General features: G+C 45.2%; 1 protein-coding gene across 1 annotated transcript; it reads left to right on the top strand.

Annotated features, from left to right (window-relative positions):
* Nucleotides 1-922: 922 nt before the first annotated feature.
* On the top strand, nucleotides 923-16,979 carry LOC112452300 (lisH domain-containing protein C1711.05-like). Its single transcript, XM_025012419.1, has 6 exons — nucleotides 923-1,024; nucleotides 8,592-9,320; nucleotides 9,967-10,580; nucleotides 15,735-15,822; nucleotides 16,120-16,457; nucleotides 16,713-16,979. The coding sequence occupies exons 2-6, from the start codon at nucleotides 8,600-8,602 to the stop codon at nucleotides 16,977-16,979; spliced, it is 2,028 nt and encodes a 675-aa protein (XP_024868187.1). The 5' UTR covers nucleotides 923-1,024; nucleotides 8,592-8,599.
* The last annotated feature ends 658 nt before the right edge of the window (nucleotides 16,980-17,637 follow it).

Here is a 17,637-nt window from a genome sequence, read left to right as displayed (position 1 = left end):
ACGCGACGGACGACGACAGTCGGCGTTCGCCGGTGCTCCGAGGAGGATGCGCGTCGTACGTTGCCGGCCGTGTCACGGCCTATAGGCGCGTGGCATCATAGCCCGCTCCCCCTCCTCTATCCCTCTCAATAGGTAGGTGTATTTTGCCTAGTGTTCGCTGCTGTTGCTCCGAGTGTCCGAGTGCGCGAGTCCGCGGAGGTGCGAAACGAACAATTCGGTCGTCAGCGAGGAATCGAGGAAACGAGAGAAATAGAAGGAGAGAGAAAGAGAACGTCTCTTTCGAGGTTAGAAGCTATGGTGTTTCGGGCCATCAGGGCCCCGCTCGACGACAGTGCCTGATCCAAGTTCCGACGTATACACGTATACACGCGTACGCCGTTACGTTTTATCCGTCCGGCGGTGAATTCTCGCGTGTCCGCTCGCGACCGGCCGGTCGATATCTCCTCCGGCGGACGACGGAGTGGCGGTAGGTCCGCCGCCGCTCCGGAAAAGACACGAAGACTAGGACGTGCCAACACTACGCGGGGACGCTTCCGCTCGCGCAGTCTGTCCGCCTGTCCGCGCCTCGCCATTCGCTCGTCGTCGCCGTCGTCTTCGTCGTTCGCGTCTCGGAGGCGCGCGCGCGGTTGTCGGCTGTCGCTCGCAGCGGGAGGTGACACGGCGTCGTTGCTCTCGACGTTGCGAGAGACCTAACCTCCACCAGCGCGCGCGCGCGCGCGCTGCGTGCGCGCGAATCGAGCGCGAGTGCGAATGCGAGCGCGAGGAGGATCGATCGACCTGGTGGCCATCCCGGGGCGACCGGCACGTCCGGAATCTCCCGTCGGTGCGACTCGCGTAAAACCGGAGCCGCCGGAGCTCCGACCGTGCCCCTCGTGCCCCCCCCCCTCTCTCTCCTTGCGAGGGCGAGAAGCCGGCCGAGGAGAACGAGGACACGATCGGCCGCGGGGGATCCCCCCCCCCCCCGTTTATAAATTGACGACGACGTCGGGGAGTCCGTCTCGATCGATCACGCTCTCAGCCTAAGGTAACGAATAATATACGGGATAACATGTGACATATGACAAAGCGGATTGTACATTGTGATTCTGTCTCTCTCTCTTTCTCTCGAGTCTCTCGGCTCCGTCCTGCCGAGACTGTTACGACCGCGACGACCGACGTCGGACGTTGGCATTGATTCGTCGCGTTTATCGATTATACCTCGCTTAATTATCGTAACACGTGGCTGCGGCTCGCGTGCGCCAGCCGCGAGCCTCACGAGGCCCGCGTAGGCGGACGTTTCCTCTTTTCGGAGCCGACGGGAGGCGTGCCCCTTTTGCGTGCGTTAACGTTTCAATTTCGACCGACGTATAAATGTTTCGTATAAATGTTTTAACTCGTGTCGCCTTTCGTTTTGCCGCGTGTTTACAATTTAGCCGGGTTTCCAGCGAACGAGGACGTATCTGTGTCCGTCCGCGAGCTTCCGTGAAACGCTAGAATTGTTACTGTGAGAAACTCGATTATTTAAACTTATCTGTTCATCGGGCTGAATCTTGTTAGCGGTAGATGAATAGAGTGCTTTAATAAAATATTAACACTTTTTAGCAAGACATTTTTATCATAGTAACAAATGTATTTTAGAAAAGAATATAATTAGTTTATGTAAAGGCTCGCGAAAAATCAAACTCAAAGAATAAAACATATGTTAGTGGGCCATGCAGTCTGATACATTGATAAACGCATGCGGGTCTTGACGTAACATGGTTAAACATGGTATAATATATCTAAAACTAAATGTATTTTGTGTTCAAACAGTCTTCGCTTGTTCACCATCGTTGCAATGTGCAGAATCTCCGGCAGAAAATTGCAAATGTGATTGCAACAATGCCCAAAGAAATGTGCTTCGGGGCTCTGGAGACCACCTGGAGAAGATACCAAGAGTGCGTTGACAATGGTGATGAACAAGTGGAGACTCTTTGAAGACAAGACGCATCGTTAAATACTGAAGAATGAAATTTCAACCTTGAGTTAAATAACATTTTGTTATTTTTAACTACTGTGCGTGTAAAATGTATTATTTTAACATAAAACAGTATTATTTCAACTCCATTGTTTTAGTTAAATTAACGACATATTGAGTAGAAGCAGTACCGCCTACATCAGGAATGGCTAAAAATGACTCAAATTGAACAGTTATGTAGTAACGAAAATAATACAGAATACTTAAAAAAAATATTAAGACTTAAATGAAGTAATCTTGTTTTTGAGAAAACAGAACTGATAACGCAAGATATAGTAACAAATATACACTGTTAAATTCGTAGTGCCAAATTATATTCAATTTGAGTCATTTTTAGCCATTCCTGTAGGTCGGTACTGGTTCTGCTCAATATGTCATGCTAACGCACGATATTCTTAATGCAATTTTATACATATCTATTTTTTAAAACAGACATTAATTATATATCGCGACAAAAACGTAGAAATAATTATATATCTTAACGGACACGCCGTCGGAACCGAACGCACAATTTCGAGGCTTGAGAAACGCGCTCGCTCTCCGAGTGCACTCTTTCACGAGTGTCGCTTATTCGCACGTGTAAACGAGCAAATAAAATATTCAAGCGCTATCGCTGTTGAACTCGTAAAACTTGGTCGCGGCTCGGCTTCTAGAGAGGATTTTCCCGGAGCGCTCGCCCGAGAGAGACGCAGGTATATATCTTTGATGAGACAACACGCGAGGCAAGGTCAGGGCTTTTATTACTTTCTTGTACGTCGCGCCGAATCAATTTCCCCCGGAGGCGACGGCTAATAATAAGGGCGCATTTATCGTCGAATAATTGATTAATAAACCGAGCTGCGCTCCGCTAAAGGCGGAGAAGAGGCGGAGGCAACGGGATCGCGAGACAACGGCGAGGCCGAGCGACATCGCTAGCTCTTGTTTTATCGAAAACCCACGGCGAAAACGCAAGTGGGCGCTTTCCATTTGCATAACTTTTAACGTCACTCGCGTCGACTTGAATTAGCTCGAATCGATTAACTCCCGTGGACGAGTGAGGAGCATTTATCACGTACATATAGAAAAAGACGCGCGCGACATACCTACCGAGGAACTTGGAGATACGTAAAATCAATGTACTTTGATTTCGTGGTGTAATTGATTAGACGTGAGCCGAGCTTTAATCCTTTTATCTTGGTTAGGCACACGTGCTCGTATATAACTGTACGCTCGAAGGAATTTAATATTTATTTCCGAAGAGATTACATTTATATCTCCTTTTTTTTAAAGACTGTGTATTTTCATCGAGTTCCATGATTTACTGAATGGCATGAATAGACTCCAACGTGAATAGGTATATGTGTGGAAAATAGAAGGAAAAAATGGACCAAAATCAAATTCTGCCTTTTAATGTTACTTTACTTTAATATTATTAATATATTAATATTGTATAATTATTTTATAGGTGTAGGATACCCCACTCCGAACTTTGTGCTTTGATAAGTCCCATTAAAATGCCTTTTTCAATAATTTTTCAAACAATGTTAATTTTAAGAAATCGCTATAACTTTTGTTTATCCTTAAAATACATGACTTTAACTTCATTCAGAAATTTTTATGCAATAAAATAGTCAATAGCGTCGTTACAGTACATACTTAAAGACACTGGGGTATCTCATATCTCCAGTGCGCTTTACGTAATTTTTCGGAGGTGTGCGCTTTAAGGGTTAAGGTAAATGTACCAATCTCAGGACACTTAAGACCAATGTCTGTGGACACTTTTATTATTTTAGTTTTTAAATAAGTATAATGCGAATTAAAATCAAAGATAAAAATATATAATACAAGAAAAATATTTTTATCTTTGATCCTTTGATTTTAATTCGCGTTATAACTTATTTAAGGACTAAAGTGATAAAAAAGTCCGGACATTGGTACGTGTCCAGGCATTGATACATTTACCTCATATCGTATTAATATATTATATTAATTTAATAAACAGAATTAGATTTCGGTCCACGTTTTCTTTTCCTTGATTTCCTCCGACTCACTGTCAAAGCGGAGTCGCGCGCTCGCTGACACACAATGACGCGGATTAAATGGAAAACAGAAATGGAAATACGGCAAACCCGGCTCGTGTCGGCCCGCACTACCAAACAGGAAGCACCCAGTATTGCCGATCTTCAATGGAGCGTGATCGCTTCTATACGATTATTATTGCACAACGTTAGTAGCGTGAGCGGTTAGTAACGCAATCCGCGATAACGGGCGCGAAACCGCCGTCTGTGCGTAAGCGATATATTGTCGTCGCTCGTTTTATTATCTGCCATCGAGACGAACGATTTTCTTGCTCGTGTACCGTGTCGACGTACGATCTGTGAATGCCCACGAGCTACGTCATTCTCGCGGAAAGGGAAAGGAGGTATGTGTTCGAAACGTGCGGGTATACATATAGTAATTGCCGAGTGTATATCCGTCTAATTGTATACCGCGGCACGACGAGTGGAAAACCCGTGCGAGAATGTCAACTAATTGGTCACAATTGTGCGTTGTGCAATCGAAAGAGGGAAGATATTCGCGAAATAAATAAAGTCGCTCGTGTACCGTGTACATACAGAAAAGGGGGAAGTTGGTCGGATCGTTGGTCGCGCATCGCGTGCTGATAGTCCATTATTAATATAATTGGGAATAAAAAGATTTGTTTCGTATTAAGGCAATGTTATTAAGGTGCCTTTTCACGTTGACGCTCGACGCTCATTTTCAGCAAATAAAAATCTTCAGAAATATTTATTTATATATCCATAAAATATTACTTAAAGATATTACTTGAAAATAATATTTTACGTATTTCGAAGTCTATGTTTGACTGGGATGATTAACGACGATTCAGCGACGACGCTGAATATTAAACAAATTCAACTTCATTTCTTTGCGAAATCACCACGTTCACCTTGTTGACGCTCATTTTCAGCGTCTCGCGAATTGGCACCTTTATGTTATATTTTCAATTTTTTAAAAATGTGGAGTCGTCACTTTTTCAGTCGCTCGATCGACCAACAAACAGACGGGCCGGTTGTTGGACTTTGGACTGTCCCGCACGACAGACTTTGACAATCGTAGCAACAAATACACGCGTTATTTGTTTTTCTCTCCCTAAAGGCGACATTTGCACAACTTGGCTCGACTCCGGCTCGAGTCCAATAACAAAGTCGTTCGCAGCATCGCAGCGGAAACCGCCGCGGGCCGCGGGACCGCTTCAGCGGCGCGGCAGACAACGTGGCGACGGGGATTTACCGATCAGCAATCGGACCCGCTCGCGATAAACGTCTCATCCGTGAAAACTTTTGGCAACGCGTCGGCACCGACGAAATTCGCATCGTTCAGCGTTTCGCGTGTCGTTCCAAGTTTCAACTTGCGCGTATCGTAGCGGCGCGAATTCTTCGAGCGGCGAACAATCGCATTTTTGTTCGCCGATAAACGCGACAGGTTGAGAGTAAATCGCTCGAGGAAACGCCCGCTGGGAGCTCGTCGCGATGCCTCGGAAAGTTTTCGACAACTTCCCCGACGATATACGATATATTCCTACACGTTCGATCGTCATAAATCATATCTCGTTCGGTGCGGAAAGATGAATCTCTTTTCCCATCGCGCACGAGTTTCGCGGCTGAAGAATGTGCCAAAGATGAGATCACCCGCGCACCTGTATAAACGACATTTTGCTCGCGCAAAATTCTCGGTAAAACTCTGTCGCAAACGGTGTAAACTAGTCGTATGAATAATACCCTCGATTTCAGCTGGAAGCCTCGCCTCTCTCTCGCTCGACAATCGTGATTGTAACCGATTGAGCGATATTCTTCGCCGCGCGATTTATTTATTAATTTAATTTACGCGAGTTTTGAAACGGAACGTTTTCGGAATGTGCTTGGCAATCGTCTGTCCTGGTTTACCAGGATCGTTGATCCTGCGGTCCCTGGCATCTTTCCCTATACGACGCTCCCGACGGATCGCTCTCATCCGGCTGATTCGCGCGCGGGATTCCTTCGCTCGCGCGGTCGCTTTACTCACTTGGACGATAATTGATACCGAGCACGTGCTTATACCAGTGATCGTCACGCGCTCGCTCGAGCCAAGATGGATCGCCCCGTCGCGTCGTCGGCCACTTGGGATGACCACGCAAAACGGCCGCACATAATAGCGTGTATATAATAGCGTGGATTTTATCGCGAGAGCCGAGACGCTACACGCGATAAAATCCAGGCGAGGCGCTTTACGAAATCCCGCGTCGGAGGCGCGTCTCGTCATAGCGGATTAATTACCGCGTTCTCATTATCGCCCTACCTTTGTATCTTTATTAGATAACTGGTTAAAACGCCGGCAATAACCGACGCGGCGACCAGCTGGATATCAATGTGCAGTGGCAATCTCATCGCGAAAACTGACCTCGCGTAGTTAGTTTAGAATCTCTACTCGTTTAGTGAGTCACGCGACAAGGCAAACCGATCATAATTTATATGGTTTACTGTAGACGAGGCATTATAGATGCCTGTGGCTTTATTACGACCACTTATTTCGCTCAGCTTCTTTTCTCGCTTTGTCGTTTGCGTAATATCGTGACGGAAGAGCGCCGAGAAGAGAGCCAAGATAAAATACGTATATTTTTCAACGTTAGACGTAGCCACGGTAACAATTAATCTCGAAATGTTTGCCGGAGTTATCGAGGCCACGTCGTGGCTGATGAAACGATCGGACGAGATAAAAGGGGGGATCTTTCAGGCTTGAGATCGGTTTGGAGATTTTTCGTTAACGGACGATTCGTCGCGATGAGCGATGGAGCCGAAGGTAGTAAATCACGATCGTTTAGAGTGCGGGGTTACACGCTTAAAGGGTTCACCGCGTACGACACGACGACGGTGGGCGTACCGACCTTGAATCAGCTGTTTGCTCTCAATGCCGACGAGTATATTAATACACCGCGTGTGTCCTGTGTAAAAGACATTGTACTCCCGGGTCGCGTGGCAACGTTTCGTGAACCTGCCTGCCGTGCGCGTTACCGTGCAACAAACACCTTCGCGAAAAGTTGCCCCTCCGAAAACACCTGTTGATCGAAGCGCGAATGAAAATATATGATTCCGATAAATGTTTTTTCGCGTTAAGAAAAAGAGAAACTTTTGTGTAAAAGCATGCACTCGCGCGTTGTAGTTAGAAGTTTGCAATAAGGGGGGTGCGGTGTGATATTTACGAAAGAAAATTGTACGGAAGAACAAATGTTTATTTGGTAAATATATGATATAAAGTATATAATATATTATAATATATAACATATAATATTTGGTTTTTTGACGAGAGATTTGTAATTTGACATTTTTCTATTAAAAGCGACGTTTGCGAAAATAGAAAAAAATGTCAAATTATAAATCGACCAATATTTGACCAATATTTGACAAAAGGTTAATAATTATATTTGACGTTTTTCTATTTTCGCACTATTTTTCATTATTATCGCGAAGAAATTCCATTATTAACGCAGCGAAATCGCGATCGTTCCAAGCGGAGGAGATTCGGTTATTATCAGATTTTTGTAGAAATATATATAGAGAGGGGATGTAATAGCGCGGCATACACGTCGTGACAATAATTGTCGCGGTAACTCCAGTAGCGGATTTCCCAGTTTTATACATTGTTTTCGTGACATTTTGCCGCGTGGCGTGTGATAAGACCCAGCGGTGAATTTCCTCCGTGATACTTCCGAGATAAGACGTCGATATAAAATCGCGTTTATCGGCACTCCACGGGACCATTGTACCACGACAATACCGTTTTTAATTCTGCTTTTCACTTTTCTATTATTAAAATGTGTCGCGTAGGGACAAAGGGACGAAGAAAATCTTACCTAAAATTAAAAGTTAGAAACAAAAGTATTTAATTATCTTTCTCTCTTTCCCTCCCTCCCTTCTTTCTCTCTTACTTTCTCTCTTTTGTTTTTTCTCCTTCGCTCGAGAATCGCGAGAGTCGGGAAGAAAATTTATCAACGATAAAGCGATTTTTTTCTCAACTTCGGTCGCTCGCTCGCGCGAGAGGTTTCACATGATCTGTCACGTGTCTACGTCTGCCAGGCCGCTCGGATCGGGTCCACGAGCCGAATAGCGTTTTACGTCACGCGCCAGCACGCGGTAAACAAGCAATTCGCGCACGACGGAGGCCTGGCGTCCGGCCAAAGAGCCGCTAAAGTTCCATCCGCTATTCCTCTTCGTCTTACGCGATTTTACGTACAATGCGCTTGGTTCGTGACTCGCAGACGCTGTGAGCCGGTCGCCCCGAATCGAATCGCGCTTCGCGATGCAATTATTTTAATTGCTCCGCTTCTCGCAATTCGGTGCACACCCTCGGGATGTGATCTCGGAGAGAAACGTAAACGATGCGTGTGTGTACATGGAATAAACGCTATGTCGCTGGCGCATTGCGGTAAGCGGTAGGTACGCGCTCTATTTCGCCGATCGCATCGACGACGCGACGTAGCTAGCGTACGTACGTGTGTGTGTGTATGGGGAAACTACTATGAGAGGCGGGAGAAGCCGACCTTGCGCGCGGGAGCGATAATTCTCGCCTTCTCTTTCAGCTTCCTCGATGGAGGGCACCGGTAACGACAAGCAGAACGAGTCGGACGAGTGCGACGTAAACGGGGACAATAGGAAGCGGGATGACGACGATTCGACCGGGCAGGAGGACGTCGAGCGTAAGATGAAGGCGGAGGACAAGCGCGAGTCCCTGGAGAACATGAATCTGAAGAACGAGATGAAGACGCTGAAGAAGACGCTGTCGGCCGACGACGAGGAGGCCGACGAGGAGGACGAGGGGAGCAAGGGGTCCGTCGACGAGGAGGAGCGCAAGGAGACGCGGACCGGCGCGGGCGAGAAGAAGGAGCAGGAGCTGTCGTCCAGCGACAGCACGTCCACCAGCACCACCGACGACGAGTCCGAGACCAGTTCGGAGGACAAGACGGAGCCGTCCAAGCCGGAAACGGCCCCGACGACGCAAACGGAAGTGACTTCGCGGGAGGAGACTTCGAAGGAGGGCACGTCCAAGAACGAGGACACGACGGACGACAGCGATATCGAGGATGATCTGGTCTCGGCGATCAATTACAATACCATCACGTCCTTGGCGGCGCTCAAGGATATGTTACAGTCCTCCGGGGAGGATTCCGACGGAGTGGACAGTTTCTTTCACCATTATTTCCTGTCGCATGTAAATCGGCTGCCGTCGAGGAACCAGACGCACAGCCCGTATCCCTGGGGTAGGAGATTGTCGGAGTGCCGGGAGGAGGACGAGTACGAGACCGAGGAAGGTAAGAGAAAGCGTTCTCTCTCTTTGTTATTATCACGAGTTCACGAGGAGAGTTAATTACCCCCGGATCGAACCCGGATTTCGGCGGACAATTATCGAGAAAAGCGTGCGCGGTTACGAAATATAAGCTATTGCGAGGAGCTCGTCCAATGAGAGCTAAGATTAGCTTAGCGTGCTCGCGTTTGGCAACGCGCGGCGCGAAAAGTCACTCCACTTAGGTAACGATCGCTTAAACGTATTTAGAGCGCGTTTCTCTCCTGTTTCTCCTCTCTGGAGCCTCGAGATACGATCCTTGACCGTTTACGAGAACATGATCGCCCTTGATACATGAAATATCAAAATGTTCGCCATGTTATTTATTCCGCGCGTTTCCTTAGTCGCGTTACAATGAGTATTTATAATTTGACATTTTTCTATTCTTGCAAACGTTGCTTTTAATAATTTAACGGCAACGATCGCGACCGTTTTATCGACGCGCAATAATCTTGTCGCGTCGTCATGAATTTTCCGACGATCCAACGGGGTCACAGACGCGCCTTTGTGCCACTCCTCGACCTTGGGGGCTCCACGCGTGAATCGGATAAACGGAGAGCCTTGTCGCGTTTCCATGGCGTTGCAGAAGCCTATATCTTTGATGACTTTTGCAGGGAAGAACGTCGATAGCCCGAGCGTCGACAGCAAGAAGGACACGTCGAAGGCGCAGATCGAGAAGACCGACAGTGTTTCCTCGAAGACGTCGAAGGCGTCGAGCCCGTCGTCCTCGGAGAATTCCAGTTCGGAGAAGATCGACGAGAAGTCTCTGGCGACGTCCAGCGTGTCGGACGCGAAGCCACCGTCGCCGTCGTTAACGGCGACAACGACGACGACGACGATGACGGCGATGGCGACGACGACGACGATGACGACAACGGGCGCGACCGCGGCGACGACGACGACGACGACGACGGTCGCGACGTCAGTCGGTAGATTCACCACGTCCACCGTGACGTCGCCGACGTCGACGACGAAGCCTCCGCTACGAAGGCGACATACCACCGGCCCGGGCATGACCTTCCCCGCTACCGATCCCCCTTCGTATTCCGCTAGCATGACCTTTTCGAGGACCAGCCCGTTGCCCAGCCCGCATTTCGACAAGCGGTTCTTCGACAGCAGCCTGATCGAGATGAAGAGCCAGGCGAGCAGTACCAGCACCCTCGATTACGACTCCACGGACGAGGTGTGGGTACGCAGGATGGATTTCTTGCAGGAGAGGAAACGGCGGGTGAGTGAGCTATTATCTCGAGTATTAACCCGGGCGATATTAACCCGGGACGCGCCGACAATTTTGCCGCTTAATCGAATACGACTAAAGTTTAATCAACTGCCGTAACTATCCGATATTGCAACAATATCGTGTTGTTCGTGTTGGAGAAGTAGAAAAATATTCCTGAGTAAATTTGCTGCTAAATTAAAGTAGTATAATAGAAACAAAGGTCTCGTTACGGCGAAATAATTTGCGAATTGAGAGAAACTACACTTAGCAAATAAAATTAGTTTCTTTCCAATTCGCTTTTTGCCGTCAGTATATGTTTTACGGTATGTATTTAAAAAAAGAAAGCATTTTTAAATGAAACTCGAAATGTGTAATTGCTCAAATGAATTGGACATTTGAAATATCCGAGCACGAAAATATTTTATACAGAGCGACTGTCGCTCTAAAATTATCGAGCCAATATTACTTGATAATATAATTCATTTATTGATAAAAAATGCAAAAAAGCATCTTTTTTAACACACCGTGTGTACTCAATTGATGTGATGTGCACAAAATGTGCTGTGCCGACAAACTTTGGCCGTTTTTTTTTTATTTCGAGGAGAACACTGGCCTTCAGTCGAACGAAATCGTGCCGTTTTCGTACGTTGTCCCTTTAAGGATCGGAGAACCAACGACATGTGGACAATCGCGCCTCGTCGGCGTCGGCGTTCCATTTGCCCCGTCTATAATTGCACCAATTAACCAATTGCCGCGTAGTAGAAGCGGTCCCGTAAATTTGTTTACAGCGATCCCCCAGCCGGTCGATTCTTGCGAAAGCGGATCGCACGAAGTAATCCTATCGTTTATTCGCGAATCGCTCATTGTTTCCTCCTCGATTGCGCCACGATTATTCGTCAGTTGTACGTCAACAAAACGAAATTGGATTCTTTGTCGTCATTGTCGTCGTGTTTGCGCGCGTGGCGTTTCTCCGGGCAGTATTTTATTAAAATACGCTTATTAAAACGCTCGGTGATACGTACGCGTCGTTATTATTGCACAATGTGTTAAAAAATTCGTGTAGTTCTGAATATTTTCTCGACGGTATTGTTCGTTTGTCGATCTACCTCTTTTCCTCTTCTTTTTTTTCCACTCAGTGCGTCATTGTGCCTGCTGGGTAAGGTTCTTGCATTTTTATAAGCGCGTTCCTTTTGCACGTCGAGTAGCACAGATCGTGAAATCATCATTGCGAAGATATTCGCTATTGGAGCGTGTAGCTTCCGTAAGTAGCAGGACAAAAACTTGATCGCACATATTAAAAAAAAAAAATTTATTTTAAAGAGAAAACTTGAAGACTCTTCTGCTTCTTCTACTCTTTCTCCTTTCTCTCTTCCGAAAGTGGATTATCTTGACGAGTTGGCGTAACAAAGTTCCTTCCCGAAGGAACAATCGACGAAGAAACGGAGTCGAATACAGGAAACATAACGATTGCGAATTTCCGATTATTTTCGCGGATAGACGCAAGTGATTCTCGCACGATCGTTTGATTGTTTTATTTCCGTGGCCGTTTGAGAGTGACGAAAGACTGGATCATGTGTTTCTAAATGTCGTATCGTCTGCCCCAGATCTCCCGATGCGGCTCTATAACGTCTCACGGAAGGGGTGAGGCGAACTGGTACAAGGCTTCCTTTAAGCTCTATCGATTTACTCGAAAGAGAAATTATTACCGATACTCGCGATGGAGAGGTCCTATGACGAATAGACAGTTTGATGTGTCCAGTCCACCGGTCCTCGTGCGTGTCCTCGCCCATAGGAAATATTGGAACAATATTAATTGGAACAACGGAGCGCACTCGAACGTCTTACGTCAAAGCTCGGACACTATTTTCTACGTTTTTCCCGGGATTCGCTGTGTATACATTTCTGTCGCTTTCGTCATTTCGGTTCGCTGTGCATACACTTCGCGATTCTACCGATTTTTTCAAAAGAAATTTCTTGATTTATTAAAAATAGACACATTTTGATTCGTGTATCGATATCGATCTTCTGCGTCTGCAGTTTAATTTAATATTAAATTTCTTAGTATAAAGAAAGAGAAAGAAAGAAGTTCTACAATCTTATCGGATCTGAGCGATATCAAAACAACAGTCATCTCGCGTTGTGTAACGTGAGAAAAATATTAATCGAATGGAAATTAACATAATTTTTTTACGTCGCATTCCAATTTTAACGCATATTTTATTAATGCGGAAAACGCGGAGACCTGCTTATCGTCCATTGCTATTTTTGTTGTTGATACCGTTTTATTGTTAACCGTAAATTTTCATTGCTTTTAACAGTGAAAAAATTATTTCCCAACGCTCCGCGCTATTTTTAAACAAAAAATAGATAAATTTTTTTCTTTGAGCACGATAATGTACACTGAATAATTTTTTGCGTTTTACAATCTATTATAAACGTTATCATTTCTCGTAACGTGTTAATTAATTTATTTTATATGATATAAGAACTAAGTGATAATACACGTGTATAAATATCAAATTTGATGATAAGGAATGATTTCACTGTCAAAGAGCGCATCGCTTTCGCAAAGTTGTACAAACTCAATGAATAATTTATATCGTGTTTTTGAGCAAACTAAAATGCGCGGATTACACGAGATTCTGTTTGCGAGATTATCGCGGTACAATCGTAAATCTAAAGTACCTCCGAATTAAATTGTTATGCAGCAATTAAACACATGTTCATAATCCTACTTGATTAATGATTAATGATTAATAATAATCCAAATGATTCTTTACTCTTTACTTTTATCTGACCAGAATTCGAGTCGACGGCGCAAACAGAAATTTGCGTTAATTGATTATCAAAGAAATATATGTGTAATACGTATTCTCACTTTGTTATGCAATGTAACTTTAGGAAACTTCGATAAAGAAAATTAGAACAATAAAATAAATAAAACTAACAAGTAAAAGATAAAGATATGAGGGAAAAGTGATATTTAGTTTAGCAGAGATACGTCCATATTGTCGCTACTGATAATTGATGTTACACTTCCGCTGTTTAACGGTGCGACTATAGGCGGCAGAACTATAACGATAAGAGCTTTTCACGTGTAAGAAAACAAGCTAGCCGTATCGCGATAAAATTCGATAAAAATAGGTCGCCACGCGGATGATGCACGGAATTATCCTCGATAACATCGGCGATAACGTCGTTATATGACGATTGTAGGAATATTATTATATCGCGCCATCAATAAAGAAAGAGAAACGAACGCGTCGTGGAGAATCCTCGAGATGCCGTCAGTCAGCACTGAGATCTTGATAAGGCGCAAATCTATATTGCAAATTTTCCAAAAACGCCGCTTTAAAGATTAACTCATATTGCATCGCGATTTTCTTCATTCAGAACACGACAAACATGTGTCTATCTGTATTTAATTATTAACGTATTGTTGTATTGTTGTATTTAATCGTTGGACAACGGCATTGGATTGAAGAAAGATCGACTCGAAGACGTGTGTGACGCTCGAGGAAGATCTCTGTTCTGCGCGGAACGTAATCCCTCATTGGCGAATTTTGATAAGGATTTGATGGACGTATAGCAGACGCGCTTGGAGAATGATCGCGTCGGGAATGATAATTGCGGCTAGTCGCAAGTGCGGCGTGATAAAGAGGTGGCGTTTACCGGCGAGGCGAGCCGATGACCGTCGCTCGAAGAAGAATCGTTATCGCGATAACGAGTTGCGAGAAGATAGTAGTCGCGAGATATACTAGGTATCCTCGCTGCCCGCGATAATCTTGCCATTCGGGGTCGAAATCTCGATGGACGCGCGATATCCGCGGGATGAACGCTTGGGAGACGCGCCGTTTTCGACTCGACGACCGTGAGAGGATGTCGGTGTCCCTCGGGAAAGTGCGCAAGTACTCCCTGGTGCCGTATCTGGACCGTTGCCCGGAGTATCACGGGACTTATAAGGTATTCCGCGAGAGATATATTCCCCTTGCCCGTGCAGTCGTGCAAAGTTAATACGTCTAATCTCGCTCGCGCGGCTTAGCTGATATATCCCGCGTCAGCTCCGACGGGAGCTCTTTAACGAGGAAGGAGAGAAAGAGAGAGAGAGAGAGATGGAGAGAGGAAGCTGGAGATGAGAACCTCCCGAAGGTCGCCATCCTGTCGCGCCCTTCTTCGATCTCGTCTCCTATTGTTGCTCCGCGGGATTTCACGTGAATGCGTATATAACGAACGGCCACGCGGGGCGCCCTATCAATATCCCCTTTTGTGCGCTAAGCAGCTTGTTATTTCGCAATTATATACCTCAGCGACCCGTCGTTACGCTAACAAAAGTATTTTTCCGAAAAATATTGTTGCGCAGACACAAACGCGGGAATTATACTGAAAAATCTCTTTCCCGAGATTCTGCGTTTCAAGCATTTTCTTTTTTCTCGTGAAAAAAGATTCATGAATAAAAATATCGACGCCGCATGAAAATCTAGAGAGAGAGAGAGATAACGCAGCGGTTCTGTAAAAGACGAGAATTACTAATCGCTTTAAAGCAAAGTCTTAATTTTTTTTCTCGATAGAGGCTGAGACAATTACGGCATTGACGTATTGCAGCTGACGAAGTATATGATTCACGATCTGTCGTACGGGGCGCGATATGCAGTTCGGACCAAGTAACGGAATAAAAATAGAATTTAGACTTGCAAATGTTAAAACGTACTCTAGGAGCCGCGAGCGCGAAGCGAAATGATCGTATACGCGCTCTGTTCGTTGGACATTTTCCAGAGTGGGATCTCCCCTTGGACGAATTCCAAAGATATTATTATTATTATGTAATTGGATACGCTTATCTTGATTATCTCTTTTTTTTTTCTCAACGCTCGAATAAATCAATGTGAAATTTCGCCGCGCGGACGTAATATCGGCGCGTTGCACCTCGTCGACGAGACTAAATATAAGAATGTGTATACGTAAATATATAATTGCGGCAATTGTGCGCTATCGCGTGCGATTAAACAGCGATATCTAATCGCCGCGTCTGCGTCGTCTTCGCGGCTTATAATGATTCTCACGAGCCGCTATAGAGTTTATACGAAGGAATCCCTAGTCGGTTTCGGGGATTTCGTGCGGACAATTCGATCGATCGTCTTTTATAAAGCACTTTCTTCCTTTCAGGAGCTTGGCTCGCAACCACTACCAACGATCGTGACCGAGGACACGGATAATTCCGGGCATGTTTCTCAAGGTCACAGGCCACGAGCAGGTGAGTTGGTAATTGACGATCGTGTATGCGGTCGTTAAATTTTCTTCTCTTCCGGGGCACGCGAAACTTATATTCGCGTTTTGCAAGCCAGATCCGTATCGTATAATTATTCGTTTATCTGCTAACGGGAAAAATAAATTCTTTCTGATACACAGCAAAGTGGTTTACGCAAGTATAAGAGAGCGGTAATTGCTACGTCGAGCGAAATACCTGCTGCCAGATATATATTTATTTGCATAAAGTTAGTTAAGTGTTAAGTGATCAAATAAAATATTTATGAAATAATTTGACTTGCAGATACGTGGGGTTCGCACTCGAAGACAATCAAAAAGTCGTCTTACGGGAGCGCACCTAGCTCTGGAAAATCGACGCCCCTTCCGCAGCCGGCCGAGCCGTCGAGCTCGTCGAGTTCCGGCAAGGGCGGTCGAAAGACTTCCGGCACCCGGTCCGGTTCCACCAGTCGCAGTAATAGTCGCAGTAATAGCGCGGAACGTCGTAAAAGCGGCGGTGGTACGGATGACACCGCCAGCCCAACGAGAAAGCCGGCGCTCTTCGACGCTTTCAGACCGAGGAGCAAGTCGGACGCTAGCAAGAGGAAGCCCAGTATTATAGCTAATATGAAAAGTGCCGTTCAGGTACAAATAACAGAACGATATACGCATTAATTGTAAAGAAGAGATATGCATGATCATAATATAATGATTAAATTTTATAAAATTCTGTAAAGTAGTTTTGAAAAATTTATATCCATTTTACGTCTGGTTTCAATTACGATATCAATAGAAGATTGAAGGAAAAGATCTGTACACATTAGAGAGTTTCATGTACATTTTTATTACGTGCACAATATATTGTAACATTATTAATTTCTTTATTATATGATTGTCCAGCATTCCTTGCACAGAGGATCGCACGGAAGCTCGTCGGTAGATGTACATACGGAGAAGGAGCATCATAGAGAAAGCCAGAAGGAACAAAAGGAGAATAAGGAGCAGGGAAGCGGACGGCCTAGGGCTGGATCGGAAAGCAGCAGGAATCCTGTGAGCAAAGTCATGGATCTCATTAGGCACAGGAGCCACAGTGCCTTGAGCGCGGAGGACAAGCGAAAAGCGGTAAGCGGCCCTCTACATTTACCGTCGACACGCCAGCAGCAGTGATCGCATTTATACTCGTTTATTAATTCAACGGTATCGAAAAATATTTCGAATTACGTTTAACGAAACGCAGTAGACTTTCCATCTGGATACGCCGTGCAATCTGGATATACCGGACAGATTCACGTATCAGTGTGTCGATTAAAAATGCCAGAGTTGTATTTCTACTGGCATTTAACGTAACATTGTTTATGTGCCTAGGTTGTTATTTAGCCTTCGAATTTATATTTAATTTTTTACATGTGTCAAACGCAGATATCAAGCTGTTGGAGTAAACCTTTAAGTCGTGTTGCGAAGACTATAATCTAGGTAGAATCTACGTATCGTTCGGGCATTGTCATCGGCGGTGCGTCTGGAATCCGCTTTAGTAAAGGTAGACGTCTTTTTTACCACGTGCATATATATTGAGAGTAGGCAAGTGCGTTTTCTACCTTCTCACGGTTTGATTCTCATTTCGGGAGGAAATTTATTACCTATCAAGCTTGCGCGCTGAATAATAACATATCGTGTCGTCAAATGACGCAACGTGTAATTACAATTGCAATTAGATATATAACTGAGAAGAATCGTGATTCACGAACGCGCGAGCGTTGCATTAAAGGCGCATCACCGGTGAATCGAGACACGCGTCATTTTTCATCATTGATAGTCACAAAGCTGT

This window comes from Temnothorax curvispinosus, unplaced genomic scaffold (assembly GCF_003070985.1).
Source record: "Temnothorax curvispinosus isolate PA1 unplaced genomic scaffold, ASM307098v1 QBEX01003210.1, whole genome shotgun sequence".
Taxonomy (NCBI): Eukaryota; Metazoa; Arthropoda; class Insecta; order Hymenoptera; family Formicidae; genus Temnothorax; species Temnothorax curvispinosus.
The sequence above is the reverse complement of the archived record's forward strand: the minus strand, read 5'-3'. Positions and strand labels throughout refer to the sequence as shown.

What these genes read in the sequence shown, in the direction of transcription:
- LOC112452300 (XM_025012419.1), top strand. Translation starts at nt 8,600, where the DNA reads ATGGAGGGCACCGGTAACGACAAGCAGAACGAGTCGGACGAGTGCGAC. An exon ending in CGAGTACGAGACCGAGGAAG is followed by an intron (nt 9,321 to 9,966) that starts GTAAGAGAAAGC and finishes TGACTTTTGCAG; the next exon opens with GGAAGAACGTCGATAGCCCG. An exon ending in TGCAGGAGAGGAAACGGCGG is followed by an intron (nt 10,581 to 15,734) that starts GTGAGTGAGCTA and finishes TCTTCCTTTCAG; the next exon opens with GAGCTTGGCTCGCAACCACT.